The following is a 26,675-nucleotide window of genomic DNA, read 5'->3' as shown; positions in this document are numbered from 1 at the left end:
CTCTGTCTTGTCTCCTGTGATTGTACGGCTTTGCCTCCTCTGGTACTTATTAGGAAATGATTCTCCTGTACATGAAATGCTTGTTCTAGTGAGACAGATGACTGTGGCACCAGCCTAAAATGAAAGATTAAGGAGGAAATATAGCTAGTTTAAAAACTGCGATGACTAAACAGTTTCCAGTATGCTTATGAAGCCTCAGCTGAAGGTAATATCAATCCCGCAAACCCCATGCGGCTTTACATAGAGAAGCACCACTGGGAGCCTTTCCTGCTCAGTACAGTTCATCATCTGTACCCAGCAGTAGTGCGTCTGGCAGAAACGGTTTGTAGGAAAGTAATGATGGGGAACAGCGAAACGAGGGGAATAAATCACGCTCTGCAAATATTCACTGACCTTCCAATCTTCTTTATCACTCCGATGTGCAATTACTTAACTGAGAAATTTATTTTGATGAAAAGGCTTGTTTTATGCTCCTGAGTGCATTGTCTGCCCTCACAGAAATCAGTCTTTCTTCACTGAGCTGTCACTGAGCTTCCTTGCAGTGGAAGATAATGTCATTTACTGAGAACCACTATCTATTGCTCATTGGTATATGGAAATAATGAAGATTTTTAAGTCATGTCATGCCTTAATTCAAATTTAATTTAAAGTATCCATGGCATGGGGCATCATTCATCTGAAACTTAAACCTCTTTATTCAGAAACTCTTGTGCCGCCCCTTTTATTACACCCATCCTGATCACACTCAGTTTAGATATCCCTACTGGATCAGTTTGGTATCCTAGAGTCTCGTTCAACCAACTCAGAGCAGAGCACTGGTTTGAAGCTTACCCACTTCACCACTGAGGGGTTTTGCCCCTTATAGACCAGAGCAATTTTCACCTTTAAACGCTCCTCCCTTTAATTCGGCAATAACTTTATTACTACTTATGACACAATATGATCTATAACTTTTTTCACCACAAATAAGGCTTTCTTTGCATGGTGTGTCTTTAAGAATTATTTTATTCTAAATGAATTTTAACAGGAGTAATAAGAAAAAAAAAATGGAAAAAAAATTCTCGGTTTTCTACTATTATACTTTTAAAATAAAACTTGCTACTGTGGATAAAACCCACACATTTTAGTTGCGCATTTGTCCCGGTTATTACGTTTACTCGCTGCTACTGAGAGACTGTAGTGATTGGCCCAATGACTGAGCCATGGTCCCGCCTCCAAGACTATTGCTTCCAGTCAAAACGGAGTCTGGAGGCTGATGAATGTCCCGTCAAGCTGAAACCACCGCCTGCACCTAGGACTCCCATATCCTCTGCTCCTCGTCGTGGGACCCAACTCCTGCCGCTCCTTAATGCCAATTGGGACAGTAAATGTCACCTACTTTGGCGGGATGGGGCACAGGCAAAGGGGGACACAGAGGCATAGACAGGCAAAGGGGGCTCCGAGACATAGACAGGGCAAAGGAGGACACAGTCTGACGTGTGTGTGTGTTTTTTTTTTTTTCTTTTCTGGTAACTAGGGGAGAGTGGTGGAGGTAAGAGGTTCATTTTAATGAGGAATTAATGTATTTTTGCTGAAATGTATGTAGGGTGTAATTTTACTATTTGGCTTCTAGATGCCTACCTGTGATCAGTACTCAGGAAATAATGTGCGTATGCTCTCACTTTCGTTTTATCAATGACCACAGCATCTCATTGATACCGATGGTCATCGATCACAGGCACTTTGATTGGTGAATAGGAACTGTGCAGAAATTGTGGAGTATGGCCAGTAGTATGTCCTAACTAGATGCGATGTGCCTGGATATATGTATTTTGTTCTTGTTACTGACCCCTGTGGCACTCCCTCCTTCCCCTGTATTTGTTTGTCAGCATGCACACAGCTTATGCTGGTGTATGCGCATGGTGCACATGGATACATTACGTTCGCTCCCTTGTGCGATTGGTAAGATGCACTATCTGTCCCAGGAGAGGACGTCAGGATGTGTGCTCCTAATCCATTGATAGGTTTGATGCAATGAATGTGGTTGCATGTCTGCACTATGCATGTTACAGGGCCAGAGTTAGGACACCTATGTTTACCTGGGTACTTCTGCGCAGTGTAGGTGACTAAGCATAAGAATGCATTCTTCTGTGAACTAAAACCCTGGCTTTTAACTTAGCTGTAGGGATAACAGTTGTGCCTGGATGAGTGAATCTGTGAATGCATTTGTCTGAACATTTGCATGTGAGAGTGCGAAGGGTTAATAGATTTTTGTTGGTCAGTAGTATGGGTATGGTGATTACTATGGACACTTGAAACCATATTTCCCTACAAAGCAGTACACATGCGGAAAGACCTTGCACAACTCCTATGCAAGTATAATTTAAAGGATTGCGCAGAAAAAGTGGGATCAGCGCATCACCAGGCCGCCTCTGAATGGCCTCAGCTCAGAGATGCGCTGAGCCCCCCCAGAGACTACAAACGCACCTTGAACCCAAACAGAGGCTCTGCATATACACCAAAGAAAAACTAACAAGTGGGAGCAGCTGACCAGAATTAAATCAAACATAGCAAAGAAATGAACAGCGCTACTTAAAAACAGATTTTTGCAGGTAAGCATTCATCTGTTTTTAAAGAGAAACTCCGACCAAGAATTGAACTTTATCCCAATCAGTAGCTGATACCCACTTTTACATGAAAAATATAATGATTTTCACAAACAGACCATCAGGGGGCGCTGTATGACTGATTTTGTGCTGAAACCCCTCCCACAAGAGGCTCTGGTACCGTACGGTACTCTGGGCAAACTGCCACAATGTAACAATGACACACACAGGAAATGGCTGTTTATAGCTGTCTGTTAAAGCCAGAACAGCTACATAATCTGCCCACAGTAACAATGTCACCATGTAATACATGTCAGAATGTGAATCTGGGAGAGGAAAGATTTTACAATGAGCAAACTCTGACTAAATCATGTATACATAATTATTGTAAAAATTAAGCACCTTTTTATATTAAATTATTTTCACTGGAGTTCCTCTTTAAGTAGCGCTGTTCATTTCTTTGCTATAATTTAAAGGAGCTTGTAAATATTTTATACCTGTCAATGCAATTATTTAAAAAAGTTCCAGTGTTGTATGAAACTGATGAAATGTTTTCTCTGCAGAAGTAAAAGAGGCACAGAGGAGGAAGAAGCAAATGAAAGAGAGGTTTAAGCAAGAGGAAAGTATTGCCAGCGCCATGGTGATTTGGAACAGTGAAATCTTGCCAAACTGGGATGCCGTGTAAGTTTTTGTGCAGTTCTGGCTGCAGGTACACAGAGGATGAAAACCATGGTGTGTGGGGATCTCTGGCAAGACTATTGGTTTGGCATAGGGAAATGATCAACATTTTTATTTGTTTTGTTTTTGACATTTTGTAGTAATGTAAACTTTCCATTTTAGATAAGATACGGTCACTATGGCCAGAAGCTGATTGAAACAGACCATCACCACTTTTTTTTTTTGTAGGTCAACACTGACATAAGCCTGTTGCCCAGTTGATATTTGCTGTGGAAGGGACAGTAATCTGTTAAATGAGCAGTAAATTTACCCTGAGCGGAGTATAATTAAAAAAAAAAGGGCAGAAGTGAGGCACCATTGGCATCGAAGAGAAACCAAAAAGATGGAAACCAGCAGAAATATTTTTTCCCAAATGACATTTCTCTTACATCTGACAATGTACACTAAAAACAAGATGGATACGCTAAATACATTCTTACTGGATGATTTAAATTTGTTCAGTTCATATGTTAAGTTAATAGTTTGGTGACTGATAAGGCTCCATGAAAAAATGAAACTAAAACAATCAATCCTTTCAGATGGTTTCCATAAAACTAATCATTTGTGCTTCATACTTAGTCGTGTGGCTAATCAGTTAAAACAAAGAGGACATTTCCACTGTAGAGCCACTGAAATTCTCCCTTCTGTTTTAGGCGAAATACAAGAAGAGTCCGTGACCTTTGGTGGCAAGGTTTACCTCCAAGTGTCCGTGGCAAAGTATGGAGCCTGGCTATAGGGAACGAGCTGAATATCACTCCAGGTAAGTGCTCCGATGCCAAGGATCCATAGCAACCAATAGCACAAGTGATTCCTGACAGATGGATTCAGGGTTGATTCTGCTAGTGATTTCTCCCATTGAGATCAAATCACATGTTTGGGTCAAAAAAAATGTCTGCCAGCAGGTTTCTGAACATTTCCTATTAGACAAAAAAGAAGTAACATAAGAAGATCATAGACTGTAGTCTTATGAACACTTAATGATAATCTGTAATGGAAAAAAACACCCCCTGGGGATACTTGCCTCGGGAGGGGGAAGCCCCTGGATTCTAAAGACGCTTCCCCGTCCTCTTCATCCTCCGGGATCCATTGCTGGCAGCCTCCGAACAGCTGCAATGTAAATATTTACCTTCCTAGTTGCTTTCCGATTGGCTCTGGCGGAAATTGCCAAGCCCAATTAGGTCCACTCTACCGCGCAGCAACAACTGAAGCAAGAAGTATATGGAGGCTGCCATATTTATTTCCTTTTAAACAATAGCAGTTGCCAGGCAGCCCTGCAGTCTATTGTGCTGCAGTAGTGTTTGAATAACACCAGAAACAAGCATGCAGTTAATCTTGTCAGATTTTACAGAAGTACCAGAAACACCTGATCTGCTGCATGCTTCTTCAGGGTCTATGGCTAAACGTTTTAGAGGCAGAGGATCAGCAGGGCAGCCAGGCAACTGGTATTGCTAAAAAGGAAATAAATATTGCAGCCTCCATATACCTCCATATATCCTAGTGGCTTGAAGACATGAGTGTGTGAGAGAGGAGTTGGGATCTGAATATAAGGCTTTTTATGGTCTCTTTTAGTCTCATATTCTTTCGCAGTAGTTTTAGGTCACCCCAAGCTGTTTAGGTATTCTGTTGATCTGAAAATAAGCAAAGTTAGGGCCCCTTTTACACTTAATCAATTGCTCTCAGTTATAACTGAAAGAAAACTGATTTTCAAAGTAATGCCCATGTTTTCCTATGGCTCAGTTCCGACTATATGGGCCTTAACTGAAAGCTTTTTCACAATGCACTGCTATGAAAAAAATGCATACGAACGCATACCAACACATTAAATGTGAAAGGACCTGTATGCTTTGGTTTTGATGCTGATTGTACTTTCTGCCAACATCAAACTAACATAAATGTCCATTCAGTTAATACCTGTAAAGACTAACTCTACATAGTGTAACTGTTCTCTAACATGCCTGAAAAAGAAATTATAAAGTTTCAAAAGCTCGCAAGAAAACTATGTACAGTCATTAAAGGTATTACCTGAGTGGACATTTGTTGGTTTGATTTTGGCAGATCTGTTAAAGGGGACTTACTTGGCAAAATAAAAGGCTTACTAATTGAGAATAAGGTAAATTCATGCCCAACTGGTAAGGAAGCCCTCAGTAAACATGGCTTCCTCCACTCTGACTGCGTCCTATTGATTCATGTGTTGTGTAACTAGGATAATATTGGCTAGCCGCTAGAATGTCATTGGTGCCAAATGCCTGGTATGACTGTGAACCTAGGCTAATGCTGTGTGTCATCGTCCTTTATAATAACTGTCTGCTTTGTTTTCAGAGCTTTATGAGATTTTTCTGTCTAGAGCTAAGGAGAGATGGAAATGCTTCAGCGAGACAGGCTCAGAAACGGAGACAGAAGGTAACTTCTTTCCCTTTATTTCCATCATGTAGGGCAGACGGTAAAATACTCTAGACTCTTCATGCATAACTTTATTTATACAGATTTATTTACACTGTTGCCCAGTGGCAGGGGTCGTTTCCTCCGAGTTCCCACCAAGCCCTTTGTAGCTATGTAAAAGTTTCAGCAAGACTCAGCTGAGTCCAGCCTCACGGCACACACTTGGAAAGTGCTGAAATACACGAATGAATAGCTGTGCTTTAGCAGGAGATGTTTGGTTCCTGGCTGGTGCTTTTAGCAGCCTCGGAGAGATGTGCTGACTGACATGCTAGTGATTTCACTGGCTCTGGCAGTCATTCACTTTTAACTCCGAGGTCAGATCACTTGTCAGCATCATGAAAATGCCTGCAGGAGGATTTTAGCAGGTACAGTATAAACTTGTTCTAGTAAACGGTCTACCTGAACCTGGGTTCAAATCTCGGCTCCTCCTATTCAGTAAGCCAGTACCTATTCAGTAAGGAGTTTCTTTGGGCAAGTCTCCCTAACACTGCTATTGCCTACTGAGTGTGCTCTAGTGCAGTGTTTCTCAACTTTTTTGAGCCAAGTACCCCCTATCGCAATTCAGTTCGAGCCAAGTACCCCCTACCAAGTAGCGTGCGTGTGTGTGTGTGCCCCTAGTATAGATAGCGAGGTATAGGTGCCTGCTCCAGTATAGGTGCCCTCAGTATAGCTAGTTATAGGTGGCCCCAATATAGTTAGTTATAGGTGCTCCCAGTATAGCCAGGCATGGGTGCCCACAGTAGATCTAGGTTTAGGTGTCCTCAGTATAGCTAGGCATGGGTGCCCCCAGTATAGCAAGGCATGGGTACCCCAGTACATCTAGATATGGGTGCCCCCCAGTATAGCCAGCCATGGGTGCCCCCCAGTATAGCCAGCCATGGGTGCCCCCCAGTATAGCCAGCCATGGGTGCCCCCCAGTATAGCCAGCCATGGGTGCCCCCCAGTATAGCCAGCCATGGGTGCCCCCCAGTATAGCCAGCCATGGATGCCCCCAGTATTGCTAGGTATAGGTGCCCCCAGTACAGCTAGGTATGGGTGCCCCCAGTATAGCCAGGCATGTGTGCCACCAGTATAGCTAGGTATAGGTGCCCCCAGTACAGCTAGGTATGGGTGCCCCCAGTATAGGTGCCCTCAGTATAGCTAGGTATAAGTGGCCCCAGTATAGTTAGGTATAAGTGCCCCCCAGGATAGGTGCCCTCAGTATAGCTAGGAATAGGTGCCCCCAGCACAACTAGGTATAGGTGCCCTCAGTATAGCAAGGTATAGGTGGCCCCAGTATAGCTAGGTATAGGTGGCCCCAGTATAGCTAGGTGTAGGTGCCCCCCCCCCCTTCCCAGTATAGGTGCCCTCAGTATAGCAAGATTTAGGTGGCCCCAGTATAGCTAGGTATAGGTGCCTCAGGTATAGGTGCCTTCAGTATAGCTAAGTATAGGTGGCCCAGGTATAGCTAGGTATGGGTGCCCCTAGTATAGTCAGGCATGGGTGCCTCCAGTATAGATACAGTGGTGTGAAAAACTATTTGCCCCCTTCCTGATTTCTTATACTTTTGCATGTTTGTCACACTTAAATGTTTCTGCTCATCAAAAACCGTTAGTCAAAGACAACATAATTGAACACAAAATGCAGTTTTAAATGATGGTTTTTATTATTTAGTGAGAAAAAAAACCTCAAAACCTACATGGCCCTGTGTGAAAAAGAAATTGCCCCCTGAACCTAATAACTGGTTGGGCCACCCTTAGCAGCAATAACTGCAATCAAGTGTTTGCGATAACTTGCAACGAGTCTTTTACAGCACTCTGGAGGAATTTTGGCCCACTCATCTTTGCAGAATTGTTGTAATTCAGCTTTATTTGAGGGGTTTCTAGCATGAACCGCCTTTTTAAGGTCATGCCACAACATCTCAATAGGAGTCAGGTCAGGACTTTGACTAGGCCACTCCAAAGTCTTCATTTTTTTTTTCTTCAGCCATTCAGAGGTGGATTTGCTGGTGTGTTTTGGGTCATTGTCCTGCTGCAGCACCCAAGATCGCTTCAGCTTGAGTTGACTAACAGATGGCCGGACATTCCCCTTCAGGATTTTTTGGTAGACAGTAGAATTCATGGTTCCATCTATCACAGCAAGCCTTCCAGGTCCTGAAGCAGCAAAACAACCCCAGACCATTACACTACCACCACCATATTTTACTGTTGGTATGATGTTCTTTTGCTGAAATGCTGTGTTACTTCTACGCCAGATGTAATGGGACACGCACCTCAAGTACAGCTAGGTGTGGGTGCCCCCCAGTATAGCCAGGCATAGGTGCCCCAAGTATAGCCAGGAGGGGGATGCAGCGCATGAGAGGGGAGCGATGCCCACACACAGCGGCGGGGAGGGGGTCCACTCCTCCCCTCCCTCACCTGGGCTCCCCCATCAGCGCTTTCCCCCCTCCGACTCATTACAGCGGCATGGTGAAAGGAATGCAAACTTCTGCGTTCCACGCCGGAGGTCCGGTCTTCTTTGAGCCTGACGCAACTTCCTGATAAACAGGAAGCAGCGTCATCGCTAACAGAGAAGAATCTCCGGCGTGGAGCGCGTAAGTAAGGCCACGTTCCCTTTACCATGCCGCCGCTGTTAATGTGTCGGAGGGGGAAAGCGCTGACTGGGGAGCCCAGGTGAGGGAGGGGGGAGTGGACCCCCTCCCCGCCGCTATGTGTGGGCATGCTCCCCCGTTTTGCACTGAGTCCCCCTCCTGGCTGCGTACCCCCGGCTGGGGTCTCGCGTACCCCCTGGGGTCCGCGAACTACGTGTTGAGAAACACTGCTCTAGTGGATGCCTCACAAGCGCTTTGACCCTGATAGGAGAAAAGCACTATGCAAAAAAGGAATTGCTATTAATCTCCAAAGGACTGGGAAAAGTAGTTTACTAGGTCAGAAGTTTACTATGGCCTCGATTCATCATTGTCTTTGAGATAACTTTTTCCAGTTTGTTAAATTACCGAATTCGAAGTTTAGCGATTTCTAGTTGTATTCATCAAGGTTTTTCGGCATTCGGTGTGAATTCGATAACAATTCGGTAAACATTCGGTAACGTGTCGATATTTTCATTTTACAGCGGTAATTTAACACAAGGCCATAAGATTCCCATGGAATTGTGGGTAAAAGGCAGTCCTTTGAGCACTACGTAGCAACATTCTGAATAGGGCTTAACACCTGGACCAGGATTCTGGAAGTGGTTGGGACAATCCCACAATTTGATAGGAGCCTTTTCTAAAAAATTATAGTGCAGCTAGCAAAATTAGTTAACCCTGGCACTGCCTGTGTTCTCTTACAAGATGATTCAAGAGAAATGCAGATGTCGTGTTATAGCAAATAAATCTATTCTCTTACAAATTTATATGGTTGCAGACCTTATTCTTGCCCTTCTGCGCCTTTGAATCACTCTCAGCTGATACATAACCACTTCAAATGGCTCCATCTTCTCTGTCAGCAATGATCTGACAGGAATAACGACAGAGCAGTGAAGGAGATAACGAATCCTAAATGTAACGCTAAACCACGCCCACTTTCTTTTTCATGAATTGCACTTTCTTCCGTTTTAGCGAATCGTTACCGAATCGTTAACGAATGTTCGCTAACAGCTGTAGATAACTTTGATGAATCCTGAAATGAAGTTAACAAATTCGGTATTTTACCAAACTGTTGTTAACAAATTTGCTAAGTGTTGATGAATCGAGGCCTATATCATAAATTGTCCTATAAATGGCCCAGCATGCCCTGGTACATTCTTTGCTGAAAAGGACCAACTCTGCCTTCCCATTGGAGGTACAGTACAAGCACTTGCACATTTGGTGGACTACAAGGTTCAGTATACCTGAAGGCTGCACAACCAGGTTGGGCATATTGCTGGTCCAGTATCCAGGGCTCCTTAACCTCCTTGGCGGTATGAAAAATACCGCCAGGAGGGAGCGCAGCAGTTTTTTAAAAAAAAAATTTTTTTTTAATCATGTAGCGAGCCGAGGGCTCGCTACATGATAGCCGCTGCTGAGCGGCATCCCCCCGCCCGCTTCGATCGCCTTCGGCGATCTCCGATCAGGAAATCCCGTTCATAGAACGGGATTTCCTGGAGGGCTTCCCCCGTCGCCATGGCGACGGGGCGGGATGACGTCACCGACGTCACTGACGTCGGGACGTCATTGGGAGTCCCGGGCCACCCCTCGGCGCTGCCTGGCACTGATTGGCCAGGCAGCGCTGGGGTCTGGAGGGGGGGGGGCCCGCGCCGCAGCAGATAGCGGCGATCGGGCAGGGGCCGGCGGCGATCAGAGTGCTGGCGCAGCTAGCAAAGTGCTAGCGCGTCCAGCAAAACAAAAATTATGAAAATCGGCCCAGCAGGGCCTGAGCGGCACCCTCCGGCGGCTTACCCCGTGTCACACACGGGGTTACCGCCAAGGAGGTTAAAAATTGCAGCAGTCACTGAATAGAGGCTGCCAGTTGCTTCCTGTGATTGGCTCTGATACCTCCGCGGGCGGGACTTGCAGCACCAGCCTGAAGAGAGCAGCTGGCCATGGGTTTCAAACTGGCATATGATGCATGCACCTCTCACTTTTTACTACATCCAGAGTCAACATGACATAGGGGCCAATATAATGTTTACTATAACAGAAGTTATATTATATATCCAGGTTTACTATAACAAGGTTAAACTGTACTATCATGTAGTCTGTAGTTGATAATCAAAATTAGATTATTAGAGTATTTTGCTATTGCTAAATACCAAGAATCCTGTACTGTGTGGAGTAACCCTCTTCAGAATCAGTTTTTCACCTAAGGCTATGTTCAGATGGACAGCTACAAAAATGGCACTTAGAGGGACTGTGACAAAAAATATAGCCATATATGATGTACATTTGTTTGAGTAAAATGCACTGTAAATGTCTGTCTTCCCGTGTACTTGTCACTTGTAGTAATGGTGGCCACACACAATACAATGAAAATATCTGCTTTTACGGCAATTCGATAAAAACCGTTATATTTTCGGAAGCTTGAATTGACAAGCAAATCGACCCAAGCATTTTTTCAATCATTCTTCATAATTGGAGAAAAATTAAATGTGTGTGATACATAGGCCAGATTTTTCATATGTTACAATTAATCATTTAAAATTGATTGTACTTATCGAATTGAAAAGAAATATAAAACATTGTATTGTGTATATGTGTGTGGTCACCAAGCAGGCATCTGTACACTGTCCTTGTACGGCAGTGCAGCGGCGACCTTGTCCAGATCAGTCTGCAGCCTCCAAGCTGGCGGGGTTTCAATTAGGGGGGTATGACCAAGCAGATTCCCATGTTGGAGGGGGGGGGGGGGGGTGTTAAAAATGCAATGCATTGCTTGTTTATCATTGGGGATCGCTAAAGATCTGGCATGCTGGATATTTAGCAGACTTTAGGCAGCCACTGTAGGTGTTCTGGATTGACTAACGATTCTTGGCCGAGGCAGGGTCTGTCAGCTGCCATGTCCCAGTCCAATCCAGCATGTGTACATGGCTTTAGTTCTAAAGCAGTACGGTTTAACTTTCTATCAATCTGGCTGTTGTGTGTAAATGTGAGTTAATTTACTACAATTGCTTTCTTTACAAGTTTATTTTCTTCCTCCATAGATGCAGGTGTTTCAGTCGCTGATAGAGAAGCCAGTCTAGAGCTAATTAAACTAGACATATCCCGAACATTCCCGTCACTTTATATTTTCCAGAAGGTAAAGAAATGCCTACTTATTCATTAATAAGCTGAACGGCTTTGTATCATTTTATATGCAGCCTCATCAGAACGTTTGCTTTTGGAGACCTCTGTGTCAGGCTCATGAGCTTCTGTTCCAACTTTCCATGCAAACTTCCATTGACTGAAATTGAGCTAATTGGGCCTAGTAGCTCCTGATGATTAGTCAGCTGACAGCTTTGTAACTAACGTGGTTAGCTGTGTTTCTGGTCTGTGGTACTTTGTGTGCAAATTGAACCGAAAGCTTATACAATTTCCAATCTTGTGTATCAAAAGACCGCACTCACGTCAGTGGGTAAGTTGGTGCCGGGCCCCAAGACATACGTATATGTCTTTTCTGCTACCCGCCTTGATAAAGGGGACCCTGAGTGGCCCCGAAACGATCGTCGGCCTATGCAGGTCAGACTGTGTATCCATATACATGTGATGGGAGAATAAATTTGTGGTGATTGCTCCGATAAGTCTGTGTGCGGACTCCTTCATGACGACAATTTCCAATCTTGGACATCTATGAAAGTGGAGACATGATTCCATATTGTAACTTCTTGGTTTGTCTATTTTTAAAAATCGGATCGTTTCCTCAAGATTGCTGTGCTGCTTTTAAAGCAAACCTGTGTGTAAATGGGAGGGAAAGGTAAAATTCTTACCCTGCTAAAGCAAAACCTCTGGATCCTCCAGAGGCTTCCCACGTCTTCCTCCAGACCACCGCTGCCCAGCGCCCTGTAATGGTTTGCCACCGCTCCCATGTGTGACGAGTGTGGCTACCTGTGCAGCAGCATGGAGCCACCGCTGGTGCTTGGCAGGAAATGCTGTGCCCAAGCTGCTCCATGCTACTGTACAGACATGAGACAAGCTCTTGTGGAGCTGCACCATGGCAGATCCCCTCCTAGAATCCCTCCACTGGATTCCTATCTAGTCCAGAATCAGATTCAAGATACTGTGTCTGACCTACAAATCTGTCCACAAAACCTGTCCAACCTACATTTCCGATCTTACTCAGAGGTACACACCTAGCCTTTCACTCCGCTTTTCCAATGAACTTCACCTAACCGCCCCTCCGCATCACCCAGTCCCATGCACGCCTCCAGGACTTCTCAAGAGCTGCTCCAACACTATGGAACGCCCTACCTCCACCCATTAGGGCAGCCCCCTCCTTCAACATCTTCAAGAAAGCCCTCAAAACTCACCTTTTCACTCTGGCCTACTACCCCTCACAAGTGCTCTAAACCTACAGCTGAACTCTGGTCCCCTACCATATGTGTCCTTACCTCCCCCTCTAGATTGTAAGCCTTTGGGCAGGGTCCTCCTCCTTTTGTGTCCTACCTGATCATGCACCTCCATTACTGTGCACCCATCCTATGGATCTGAGTGAACCCAACTTGCCTAATCTCCATGCTTCATCCAGTGACTGACCAAGCATTACCTGGTACTCATACTGTGCTGTGTGATCTGGGTTTCTTGTATTCCTGTATTGTCATATTGCTATATGTCACCCCTAAATATTGTCTGTAACCTAAATTAATGTTCAGCGCTGCGTAATATGTTGGCGCTTTATAAATACAATAAATAAATAAATAGCTGCTGGGGAGGGGGTGTAGCACTGGAACAGTGAGGTGGAGGGTGTCAGGGGAAGCCTCTGGACTATCTAGAGACTTCCCTTTACTGAGGTATCTGTTTGGGCACTTTTTTCCCTACAGGTATAATTTGAAGGACAACCGATGTGACATGATAGACATATGTATGTCTAGTGCCAAGCACACATAACGAGGCTGTGTTCCTTTTCTTTCTCTGCCTGAAAGAGTTAAACATCAGGTATGCAAGTGACAGTTTCTGTCCGAGTCGGACTGGGTCAGACTGTAGCTTATAGATGGCAATACACTTATAGATTTGCAGCAGATTCGACCATCAGATTTGTCAGATGCCTGTCAAGTCGAATCTGACAGGAATCTATCTGATGTGTGCCACACACTAGAAACAGATTTCCAATAGATTTCAGAATGAAATCTATTGAAAATCGATCTACATGAATTACTGGACCATTAGATCCAATGCAACTCTATGGGCCATCAATCTGCCACCAGCAGCAGATTGACCTAGATTTTCCATCCAGTCAGATAGAGCAAATCGAAATCAGCTGCAAATTGATCGATCGGCTAATTTGATAGAATCGATGGCTGAAATCGACCAGTGTATGGGCCCCTTTACCCTTACTGATAAGTAATTACAGCTGTAAAATACCTTCCTGTCAGTTAATGGTTTCCTGGAGCAGGAAACAGATAAAAAGGTCAATAATTCATAGATTTGAGCTCTGGCAGATTTCAACGAAGGTGTCATTGAACAGAGACATTTAAACAGTAAAAGCTTAAAAACTAGATTTAAATATAAAATAAAACTGTGGGATATCTCTAAAAAAAAATTAAAACATTTTTTAGGAGGATAGATACAAATGGTTTTCTCATAGTTCATGTTCACCTCGGATGTCCTTTAAGCTTGGCACACACATCTAATTTTGATTGGCCAGTGACTGACTAATTTTACCGCCTCCATGTAGTATGAGGGCCAACAGATTTTGAATTCTGTAAACAGATAAAAAGCTGTGAAATTGGCAAATTGGCCAATCAAAATTGCATGTGTGTACTAAGCTTTAGTGTGAACTAGCCCCTGGATCTATCTGCTGCCGTTTTCGTAATGAGTGAGTAGGTGTAATCTATCATAGTATATAGCTAGGCCAGATGTCACCACCAAGGTTCCTAACAGCTATAATGGAGCCATAGTCATTCATTTTTAGTGCACTGACCTTTAAAAAAGAAAAAAAAAAAGCTTAGGTCAAAACCAATTTGAGTTCCAATAATTAGTTCTAAAGGTTTTGGAATCAATAAAATAAGTGCCCAAATTTATGCACTTGCCTAATTTTATTTAAACAATTATTGCACACTTTCTGTAAATCCAGTAAAGTTCATTTCACTTCTCAAATATCACTGTGTGTCTCTCCTATATGATATATTTAACTGACATTTTTATCTTAACCGATTTATACAGGAAAATCATGACGATTAACAAGGTTGCCCAAACGTTCACATCCCACTGTATATAGTTTCCTAGTGTATCAGCCTGGCTCACTCACCATCTTGCTGCGGTTTCTTTTCCAGGGGGGACCCTATCATGACTTGCTGCACAGTGTGCTGGGGGCATACACATGCTACAGACCAGATGTTGGCTATGTAAGTGGAGTATTCAGCTAAGTGACGTGTATTGTTTTTTGGTTTTTTTTGTTTTTTAATTCTACTTAGTTATCTCTACATGTATCTATTCTTTGCTCTGTTTTGCGAGTAGTAATTGCTGGTTTGCATTTTCTTAAAACACCAGCGTAGCAGGAGAGCTGTAGGAGCAGCCATTGCTGACTTATTTTCTGGAAAAGCTTATTGCTGGCTATAATGCTGTCTGTGACCTTCACCTGAAATACGTATGTCGATAAGGAGTTATGATACCAGATCTTCATACTTGTGGCAGGTGGTCACTGACAGGATGTCAGAATGAGAGCCAGACAGCTAGCATGTTTTAGGAGGTAAGCAATGACTGTTTCTAGAAGTCTCTTGAGAAAGAGACAGACAACTTTTAAACCTGCAGGGATCGGGACCAGTGTTGCAAACTCATCCCTTTAAATACAGAAGCGTATAAATTATACAGCAGCACAAAAAGCGCTGGTGATTGGATAGTGGGCAGAGTTTGAACAGAAAAGACTGCTGTGCTGTCCAGGCAGTCAGTATCTGACATTAGCAGAGTAAGTTGGCATTGCTGCCCAGCCAATCCGGTAGTAAAAAAAATTAAAATAAAAAAATGGATTATGTAAAATGTGCAGAACTTTGCGAATTGCAAATTAAGGTATGTTTTACACACAAGCCCTGAACCTGGGGCTTTAAAGCAGACCCAAACTCTTGCACAGGAGACAAGGAAACAGAGAATTCCAACCTGTGTATTTATAGAGAACAGCCTGTCTAGTTCTCCCTTATCAGCAAGTAATCAGTGTGTGTCATTTGAGCTGTCTGCCAAGTTCTCAGCTAATAGGTAAACACAGGAGGTCAACCCTTTCTGTGCTCCCAGGATACCAGAAAGTAACCACACTGCAGGATCTTTGTAAGCTGTAACAAGGAAATGCTTTTTCTTTAAAGGTTTTAATGCTGTCACTTATCTTTTAGAGCAGAGAAAAAGTTCTGAGCATAGGTCAGTTTTAAAGAGACTCAGTCTAAAAATACTACAGCTCTAATACTGACCCGGGGCTTTCTCCCACCCCATAAACCGGTCTAAGGCCCACGCCATCCTCCCGCGGTCTGCCATTCAGCCACGGTGAGCTCCATTACCAGACTCCGTCGATGCCAGACAGTCTACTGCGAATGCGCAGACCTCACACGCATGCGCAGTAGACCCAGACTGACGTCACTGAGCCAGTTACTGGGGCTCACCGGTTCTGGACGGCAGACCGCGGGAGGACGGTGTGGGACTTAGACGTGTTTATGGGGCATGAGGAAGCCCCGGTTCGGTACCAGAGCTTTAGTAGAGTGATACAGTGGAAACATGGACAGCAGTACACTCATTTGTAGTTAGGTAGGGAATGTTTAGAGGTACTTTCCCCTCACTTCTCTGCAGCTGATTGGGGTTACTGTGACAGGATGTGAGAAAGATTTTCATTGGGGACTTGTGGAACAGTTTTGTAACCTTTTCCCACCCTATACGAAGCGGTGAAGGTTTGGGATTGGGTACCAGACCACTGTTTTTACTGATTGTATACAGATGCACATTCATTTCCTGTTTTATAGATGTTTTCTGTGACTATACCAGACTTCGTTTCTGCCTGAAGCAGTTATGTAATCAGCAGCTGGAACCCTGTGTGTGTGGAGAGCTGTGATGGGAGCCTGTCCTAAATTAATCACTTTGTTTCTCCTGCCCTCCCTTGTGCAGGTCCAAGGCATGTCCTTCATCGCAGCAGTGCTCATTCTCAACCTAGAAGAAGCCGATGCATTCATCGCATTCGCCAATCTCCTGAACAAGCCGTGCCAGCTGGCTTTCTTCCGGGTAGATCACAGCATGGTACGCCATACCAATAACCCCTCCTCGTGATATAGACTCACAGAGCCTTTTCTCACAGCGCAGCCATCTCACTTCCTGCATTGGCAATGGCATAAAGAGCTTTTTATTAACATGTAGGCAGCCTAGGCCATTCTTTCACAGCATTTTTTTTCAGATACTAAACCAAAGACAGTCAGTAAACCAATGAGAAAAAAAATAAATAAAAGATGACTGAATGGGAACAAAAAAAAACCACAAGGAGTCTGGCAGCCTGATCTGGTCTAGTATATCACTTGTAGGGTAAAGAATGTCCGTGTATCGATAATATACTCAAGTCCGGGTTGCTAAGTTAAGGGTAACCAGACGAGGGGGGTAAAAAATTGATACTTACCTTTTGGCTTCCTCAAGCCCCATGACTACTGTTGCCCCCCTCCCTGTCTTCCCGGGTGGCTTAGTTCACCAGCGATCGGCCTTGGTAATGCTCGTTCAGTCAGTCGGGCTCTTCTGCGCATGCCCTGTCGCACACGCCCATCGCATTCAAGTCACCGGGAGTGTAGTGCGCAGGCACAGAAGGCTCATGGCAACGTGAACATGGTCGGGCCAGACATGCACAGAAGAACCTGACTGACGCAACTAAATGATTACCTGGGCCAATAGCAGGCAAACGGAGCCACCCGGGAAGTCGACGAGGTAGGCAACTGTGGTCATGGGGCTGGAGGAAGCCCCAGGTAAGTATCAAATCTTGTTCTCTTTAAAGTAAACCAGTGATCACAAATTGAAATCTTACCCGGGGCTTCTTAAAGCCCCATAAGCACATGTGAGTCCCTCAGTTGCATCAGTCTGGGTCTACTGCGCGAGAGGTCCACGCATGCGCAGAAGACCAGACTGGTCCCGACTGAGCCTGTGACCAATGCTGATCGTGGCTGAACGGCAAACCACGGGAGAACAGCGAGGGACTTGCATCCTTATTGGGCTGGAGGAAGCCCCGGGTAATTGCAGATTGTTTACAATTTGTGATCTCTGGTGCAATTTAACCTCCTGCCAACCGCGTCACGCCTATGGGCGCAGCCGCAGGACCACCTAACGCCAGTTGGCGTAAAGTCCTGGGATCAGCTAATGCGGGAGATCGCGCGCAGGCTGCATGCGCATCTCCTGCTCGGGGGCGGAGCTCCGCCCCGCCTTCAGTCTCCGAGCGGCTATTGCCGCTCAGGAGACTGTAAGACGGCGTGATCGCCGTCTATTTACATGTACAGCACTGTGATCAGCAGCAGCGCTGTACTGGGGACAGCTGTGTGACACGGCTGTCCCCCTGAAACACTGGAGAGCGTTCGGCTCTCATAGGCAAAAGCCTATGACAGCCGATTGCCATAATTGGCTGGCTGTGGGGAGGGAGGGAAGATAGTTAAAGAAACAGACTTTTTTAAATTAAAAACACGAACAATAATTGTACACAAAAAAATTAAACATGGGGGGGCGATCAGACCCCACCAGCAGAGAGCTCTGTTGGTGGGGAGAAAAGGGTGGGGGGGAAATCACTTGTGTGCTGAGTTGTGTGGCACTGCAGCTTAGCCTTAAAGCTGCAGTGGCCAATTTAACTAGAAATGGCCTGGTCACTAGGAGGGTTTAGCACTGCAGTCCTCAAGAGGTTAAGGTACCACTTAAGATACCATGTGAGGAGCTACCGTCCCCTCTCGGCCTTAGTAAAGGCAGGGGTCACTACTCCAAAACTAGGATCTTATGCTTTAAACACAGGGCTGGAATCAAAATTGCCGCATTGCATATTGTTTATTATTTACCGCATTGTTCATTTTTTACATTAAAATGACAGGATATAGACATTTATTCAGAGCCTGCATGCAACGATTTAGAATAACATCTTACATCGCAGAGATGTGAACAGGCCCATAGAATTGTATGAGCTGAATTATTCTGCAAAGCAAATGATGCACTGTAATCTAACCCTCAAATCCGCCCCTCCCCCCCCCCCCCTCTTTAACAGGTGAGACAACATAAGACTGGAGGTGGCTAAAAGTATATAAAATAATTAAAAACCATTTTAATAAGAAGTGTTGGCTTACCTACGCGCAATCAACTGGTCAATTTTTCAGACATTTACTCAATGCACAATAAAGGTTCGTATACACGTCCGATAAAGATCGTTCGTTACGAACGATTCGTGATGTTTACACGATATTCAAATTAGACCGAAAAGATCGTTCGTAATGAACGATTGTGTACACACGTGAACGATATAAGTATAAAGTACTGAACGACGAACGATAAAAAAAATGCGTGCGCAAACGGAAGTGACGTTATGACAGGCAATAAGAACATGCGTACTACTCCACAGATAATCATTATCGGACGATCTTTGTACACACTGCAAAGATTGAACGATTATCTTTCAAAAAAATCCGCCGGGTTGGATCGGTCGGATTGAACGATAACGGTCGTTATCGTCCAAAAAAAATGATCGTTGGAAAATTTGGAACACACGATTATCGATCCGATTGTCGTTATCGTTCGTTTTCGAACGATCGTTATCGTACGTGTACTCAGCTTTAGGCAGACTGTCCTTTTGTGCATTCATTGAATAAAAGTCTGACAAAAACTGACAGTGAGGGTAAGTGTTGATAGTTTCTCCAACAGGGCAAACCTTGCACAGTGTATGACTTGCTTTAAGCTCAAGTACCTTTTTTCATCATTTATAATGATGGTACATTTTTAGCAGGGCTGTGGAGTCGGAGTCGTGGAGTCGGGCAATTTTGGGTGCCTGGAGTCGGGGAAAAAATGCACCGACTCCGACTCCAACTCCTAATGAATTTGTAACTGTAATTAAAATAGAAAATATGATAAAATGTTCTATTTCTCAGATAAGTCATTAAAAAGAATGTATATATACAGTAATAGCTGTGCTTAGTCAACAAAAATGAAATAAACCAATCAAAATCAGTTACTTGTGCAGCTTCAATAAAGCAGTCACCGTATTTTTAAGGTCAGATATACATATCTGATTGTGACTGTATATATGATGTGTACACAGGAATCTCTTATATATACTAAATAACATCTATGCTGTAAGAATAAAGCCTGGTGTGTAGCTGTGTCACTAATAGAGATGGTCAATGAGATGGAAATAATTCTGCACTGATGCTGATTTATGCAAATGTATGCACTCCCTTTGCTGATGAAATCAAATAATTTGATATGTTGTTAAAATTTGGTTTGGTGACTACAAATTAAAGGGTACCTGAGACGGATGAAAAGTAAAGTTTTTTTACATACCTGGGGCTTCCTCCAGCCCCCTTCAGGCTAATCAGTCCCTCGCTGTCCTCCACCACCCGGATCTTCTGCTATGAGTCCTGGTAATTCAGCCAGTCAGTGCTGTCCGGCCGCATGCCGCTCCCACAGCCAGGAACATTCTGCACCTGCGCAATAGTGCTGCACAGGTGTAGTATGCTCCTGGCGGCGGAGTGTGTGCATGCGCACTACGCCCGACTGGCTCAAGTACCTGGACTCCTAGCAGAAGATCCAGGTGGTGGAGGAGGACAACGAGGGACTGATTATCCTGAAGGTGGCTGGAGGAAGCCCTAGGTATGTATAAAACTTTAACCTCCTTAGCGGTAACCCCGTGCTGGACACTGGGTAAGCAGCCGGAGGGTGCCGCTCAGGCCCTGCTGGGCCGATTTTCATAATTTATTTTTTTTTGCTGGACGCAGCTAGCACTTTGCTAGCTGCGCCAGCACTCTGATCGCCGCCGGCCTCCGCCCCCCCCTCCCAGACCCCGTGCGCTGCCTGGCCAATCAGTGCCAGGCAGCGCCGAGGGGTTGTTCGGGACTCCCAATGACGTCGGTGACGTCATCCCGCCCCGTCGCTATGGCGACGGGGGAAGCCCTCCAGGAAATCCCATTCTTTGAACGGGATTTCCTGATCGCCGATCGCCGGAGGCGATCGGCGGGGCTGGGTGGATGCTGCTGAGCAGCGGCTATCATGTAGCGAGCCCTGGGCTCGCTACATGATTTAAAAAAATAAAATAAATAAAAAAAACTGCTGCGCTGCCCCCTGGCGGAATTTTTCATACCGCCAGGGGGGTTAATTTCATCTGTCTCAGGTTTACTTTGTTACACAGTAGTACTATACTCTACATATGCACTCCCCACAGAGCTGCAGGGAATCCACTGAGAATGCTGTGCACATTGAACACAGAGGTGTTGTCTGTCACCCATAAACCTTGTTCAGATTGTGCATGAAGAATGTGTAATAGAGGAAAAATCTCCTCATTCCCCTGCAGAGTACCTGCACATCATTCTTAGATGTACCCACAGTCACATTGCCTAGGGCCTGATCCATGTTCAGATGTGAATTAGAGGAAGAATCTCCTTATTCCCCTGCAGAGTATCTGCACATCACTCTTACATGTACCCACAGTCACATTGCCTAGGGCCTGATAGATGTTCTTTGTTCCGGTGTGTACCTTTTACAAGTACTCTTACCAAGGACTAGTTTTAGTCTAAATGGAATAAATATAGTAGTCTACATATCCTTCTCACTTCAGTTGTCTTGTAAAATTCCTAAGCGTTGGCAGTTAAGAGACGAATTTCATGTTACATACTTTTAATCAACAAAATTGTAATATGCAAATTAGAGGAGTCGGAGTCGGTGGAATCCTAAACTGAGGAGTCGGAGTCGGTGGATTTTTGGACCGACTCCACAACCCTGATTTTTAGTGTGTTTATGTACAACAGAAGGTAGGTTTCACACATTGTTCCATAAACGTGAAAAATCTTTGTTAAATCTTGTAACAAAAACCATACCACCGACTGATCACGTGTTTCAGACTCACAATGGTCCTTAATCGTAGCATAGATACTCAGTGTGAGATGTAACCTATAAAGCACAAGACCACACCCCCACTGGCGGTGAACTTACAGACCTACTCAAGAAAAAGGGGTGGGGGTAGTCCGTCTTAAGAGGGTAACACCCTACTGTCATAGTAGGGAAACTAAAGTGAACATAAAAAACATTGGGGCTGGTAGAAGCCCTGGGCCCGTGCCGCCACAGAACAATCCTCAGTCGTCCCCTCCCCATCCCCCCCACCCCCCTCCCGTGACCAAGTTTCGATTTCCACGGCAGAGCCAGTCACCGGACACTGCGCCTGCGCAGCCCTGGCCACGTGCATCCTCGATCATGCTCCCGGTGGCTGGAGCGTCCTGCCCATGTGCAGTAAAAGAAAATTTCGTACTGCACATGCGCAGGATGATCCCGGAGATGGGAGTATGATCAAGGATGCACGCGGCCAGGGCCGTGCAGGTGCAGTGTCCGGCGACTGGCTCTGTCGCCAAAATCTAAACTTAGACACTGCGAGGGACCGGAAGATCGTTCCGTGGAGCGCGGGCACAGGGCGGCTGCAGGGGTCGAGTAGAAGCCCCAGATAAGTGAAACTTTATGTTCACTTTCGGTTCCCTTTAATAAAATATACTTATACGGTGTATCAAGATTTGTTTGCCATTTATGAATCATTTCAGGAGCAGAAGACAACCTAGCAATGCTTTGTTGATTTGCTGCAAGCTGAACGATTACCCCATCCCTGGCTATGCTAGTTCTGACAGCTGTCATCTGAGCGTGTCAATTCACTCTTCCTTCATCTCCTCTCTAGATGCTGAAATATTTTGCGGCGTTTGAAGTATTCTTTGAAGAGAATCTCCCCAGGCTTTTCATGCACTTCAATTCTTACGGCCTCACGCCAGACCTCTACCTGATAGACTGGTACAGCATATTTTATGAATACTATTTTACTTTCTCTGTTTTTGCATTCTTGGAAAAAACTGAACTGACTGTGGATACTTTGCCTGCAGGATATTCACGCTATACAGCAAGTCACTGCCACTTGACCTCGCCTGTCGGGTGTGGGACGTGTTCTGCCGGGACGGGGAGGAGTATCTGTTCAGGACGGCGCTGGGAATCCTGCGACTGTATGAAGAGATTCTCCTACAGATGGACTTTATTCACATAGCACAGTTTCTGACTAAGTTGCCTGATGACATTACTTCTGAGAAGCTCTTTAGCTGTATAGCAGCTATCCAGATGCAAAACAGTAATAAGAAGTGGACACAGGTTAGTGTAAAAGCTTGGCTGTTGTATGGAAGGATTCTTGTGCTCCGCCTCTAAACTGTTTGTTCTGAATTTTTAATATGTTAATGCAGCAATATGTATTTTTTGCCACAATAATGTAATGATAGTTAAAGGATACCCGAAGTGACATGTGACATGATGAGATAGACATGTGTATGTACAGTGCCTAGCACACAAATAACTATGCTGTGTTCATTTTTTGTTTTTGTTTTTTCTTTCTCTGCCTGAAAGAGTTATATATCAGGTATGTAAGTGGCTGACTCAGGCAGAAAGTGACTACAGTGTGACCCTCACTGATAAGAAATTCCAACTATAAAACACTTTCCTAGCAGAAAAGGGCTTCTGAGAGCAGGAAAGAGATAAAAAGGTTCAACAGTTAATAGATTTTAGCTCTGGCATACTTCAATGAATATGTAATTGAGCTAAAACAATAAAACAGCTAAAACTTAAAAAGTAGATTTAAACATGACATAAAACTGTGAAACTGTGGAATATCTTTTTAGGAGAAAGAAGATAGATGCAATTGTTTATCTCATTAGTTTATTTTCGCCTTGGGTGGGTGTTTTTAGTCCATTTAATTTATTTTGCACATTTTTGTAGCGTTGGCTTTTTTTTCTGGCTTGCTTTACATACTGACAAGTCACATCACTAACTTTCATGCAGTGGGTCTCACAATCGAATGTCCCTAAAGACCAGAGCCCTGCAGAGTTTTCTATCACTGCGGTAATGACATTGTTGGCTCACTTACCAGTAATCGCCGCTTACAGTGCTAATTTCCAGGGTCACAGTGGTGTCATGTGACCTGCTGCCGCATACTAACGCCATGTCACATGATGCCGCATACTAACGCCATGTCACATGATGCCACTGTTGCCATCGAGACAGACGCTGGAAGCGGCACTCAGGAGAGTTAACCATGTCATTACCGCAGGGAGGGTGGAAGAAGGGGAGAGGAATGCAGCCCACGGTCTGCAGCCTGGACCTCGTAGTTTGCCCAGCCCTGGTCTAGAGCATGGCTTGATCTCTGATCTTAGAGCCTTGTTTGGGTGGAAGCAGGTTGACCCACCAGTGTGTTTAGGACACTGAGGATTCCTACAGAAACACAGGGTTCATATACAAACTCCATGCTTATTCAAACTTGTGGGCAGCACGGTGGCGTAGCGGTTAGCGCTCTCGTCTTGCAACGCTGAATCCCCAGTTCAAATCCCAGACAGGTCAACATCTGCAAGTAATTTGTATGTTCTCCCTGTGTCTGGATGGGTTTCCTCCGGGCACTCCGGTTTTCTCCCACATCCCGAAAACATACAGATAAGTCAATTGGCTTCCCCCTAAATTGGCCCTAGACTGATACATGCACTACACGATACATACATAGAGATAGGACTATGGTAGGGACTAGATTGTGAGCACCCTCTGAGGGACAGCTAGTGACAAGATAATATACTCTGTACAGTGCTGCATAATATGTCAGCGCTATATAAATACTTTTAAAACATAAATAAATAATAAACCTGGTACTCAAGAGCTGCAGGAGGAATGCCTACCACTTCACCTCCTTTCTAAAAGTGTAAGGCAAATATGATTGAAAAATGTATATAACCTATAGTGCACGGGCCATTTTATCATTGTTTTCACCAAAAATGCTTCCTTGCAAGCAGTCTGCAGAGCAATTCCTGTTTGGTTCAGATAGCAGTAGTTAAGATGTTAAGACAGTAAGTTTTATGAGCGTTCAGTTTATGAAGGAAGTATGCATGTCAAAGGGGACATCCAAATACATGTTTTCTGACCGTGGGCTGATCACGTTACCTTATCACATTCTCAAAGTAGGTAACTGCATTCATCTTTCTTACAAGCTCAGACAGAGCAGCAGAAAGAGGTATGTTTCTGGCTCTAACAATGTATGTAGCTGGCCTGGAGGGGTAATGAGATATGTTCAGTATTTGTGATCCTGCCTTTCTGGATACTAGTCTATGGTAAGGGGATTGTCCTGTGATTTATAGGGTGTGGATCAGCAGTGGCAGTAGTCCTAATAAATCTTAGAAAATGTTTAAACCTGTCTCCTGTGTCTTGTGATGTGTAGGAAGCAGGGACAAGGGTGGCTATTCTTACTGAGTTTTCCAACATAATATCCTTGTGGATAAGCATTTTTTCCTTTCTGTGCTTTGTTTTTATGAAATAGTGTTAGGTCTTTTGCAAGTGAACACTGAAAACCCAACACAAAAAAAAAAAATTTGATCGTGTAACAAAACAAAATATTTTGACATCTGTGTGTCATGCTGCTCCTACCCTTTAAAATGCCTTGCCAAACTTAATCAAAACTGCTCCATCCCTGGACACGTTTAAATCAAAACTGAAACGCTGCCTGTTTAGACTGGCATTTATAATCCCATACCATATTTGTTGGCATAAAAGACGCAGTATTTTTCCCAGAAAGGGGAGAAAAAGTCCCTGCGTCTTATATGCCATATACAGGGAATCCCAACTTATAATTGCACGCCGATAAGAGCCACTGACCCTCTGCAACGTAGGGCACACCCTGTATTGTCCCCATGATTGCATCATCAGCAGAAGCCAACTCTAAGGGAGCCGTTCAGGAGAGGAAAGGTCTGGGATCACCGCTGGAGCTGTGCATTAGGTGAGTGGTGCTGCGGCTCATTTTATTTATGCATGAGGAGCGGAGGAGGTCACAGAAACAGAAGGGGAGCAGAGGAGGCCAAGGAATACATGGGGACAGAAGGGGGGGGGCAATGAGGATGCAGGGGGACAGGAGAGGAGCCAGAAAGGACATGGGGACAGAAGGGGGGGCAATGAGGATGCAGGGGGACAGGAGAGGAGCCAGGGAGGACAGGAGGAGACGCATGGGGGAGCAAAGGAGGACACTAATGGGTGAGAGCATATACAAGATGCTCCTGGACCATGGATGCACCAAGTTTAGTGTATATTCCCATCTCCCGAAGTGCGTCTTATGCTGAAATATATGGTAACACCCCCCCCCCCCCCCCTGTATGCACTATGTACCGATCTGAGACAAGCTCATGCGCTTTGGGTCCTCAGGGAGAAAAGTGCTTTACAAATGTTTTGTCGTCGTTTGTATTGACATCTTGATTTTTGTCTTGTAGGTATTTGCATCACTAATGAAGGATTACAAAGAGGGCGATAAAAGTAGCCCTGCGTCAAAAACCTAAATGAATTATCTGACTCTATGAAACCACTCCAGTAAAGAAAATGGTGTATATCCTAGATTTGTAAACCACTACGGACAAGTGTGAACTGTGGCACCACAGGGAATTGCACATTGACTACTTGTGGCCGTGGAACATGTACACAGTCCAGCATTTTTTCTTCTTGTCAGTATTAAAATGAAAGCAGATGATTTAAGCATTTGGTTTTCAGAGGACACTACATGCAGGTTTTTTGCAACAAGGACCATATTTAATATACAGAATATATTTAATGCAATAAACCTTTGTAACAGAACTTGGTACACTAAATTTTTAAGTTTTAATCTTTTTAAAACAAAATGCACTTTTTTTCTTCCTCCCGATTGGTTGGTGAAAGTTCAAATTCATCTACATCGAACTGCCATCTGAACCAAGCTCACTGGTACCAGTAGAAGGTAGACCCAAGTGGGTTGAGCTCTACAGAGGACCAAATGCGTGTCTGGGATTTTGTACAGGCTTGAGTATAAAAGCTGCATTGGAGTGATTGTTACATTTCGGTGGTGAGGTTGCATCAGCCACACGAAGGCCAAGTAAATGTAACTGTTACTGGAATAATAATAAACAGCAGCTTGTGAACACAACCGAATCTTAAACTAGTCACTCCAAACAAGGCAATTGCGCTCCACTGCGCTAAGGGTTACGGATTATGTTGCAGTTGCTGTTTGTTTTTTAACTCTTTTCATATTACTGATTTATGATTTGCATCATCCCACATAGTAATGGAAGCCCTACCATGAATTACACTAAAGCTAATTGGTCAGAAATTAG

The 26,675-nt window shown here is 44.4% G+C and overlaps 1 protein-coding gene across 2 annotated transcripts in view; it reads left to right on the top strand.

Moving 5' to 3' along the window:
* TBC1D12 (TBC1 domain family member 12) overlaps positions 1-26,163 on the top strand; it is a 127,529-nt gene extending 101,366 nt beyond the window's left edge. For both annotated transcript variants that reach the window (XM_068255226.1, XM_068255225.1), the window contains 9 exons: positions 3,149-3,266; positions 3,956-4,062; positions 5,622-5,702; positions 11,376-11,470; positions 14,640-14,711; positions 16,447-16,575; positions 22,211-22,320; positions 22,410-22,668; positions 25,806-26,163. In XM_068255226.1, coding sequence (XP_068111327.1) covers positions 3,149-3,266; positions 3,956-4,062; positions 5,622-5,702; positions 11,376-11,470; positions 14,640-14,711; positions 16,447-16,575; positions 22,211-22,320; positions 22,410-22,668; positions 25,806-25,871 — 1,037 coding nt within the window. In that variant the 3' untranslated portion in view covers positions 25,872-26,163. The remainder of the gene's footprint in view (positions 1-3,148; positions 3,267-3,955; positions 4,063-5,621; positions 5,703-11,375; positions 11,471-14,639; positions 14,712-16,446; positions 16,576-22,210; positions 22,321-22,409; positions 22,669-25,805) is intronic.
* Positions 26,164-26,675: the final 512 nt, after the last annotated feature.

The sequence above is a fragment of the Hyperolius riggenbachi genome, chromosome 10, assembly GCF_040937935.1.
Source record: "Hyperolius riggenbachi isolate aHypRig1 chromosome 10, aHypRig1.pri, whole genome shotgun sequence".
NCBI lineage: Eukaryota > Metazoa > Chordata > Amphibia > Anura > Hyperoliidae > Hyperolius > Hyperolius riggenbachi.
The sequence above is the reverse complement of the archived record's forward strand: the minus strand, read 5'-3'. Positions and strand labels throughout refer to the sequence as shown.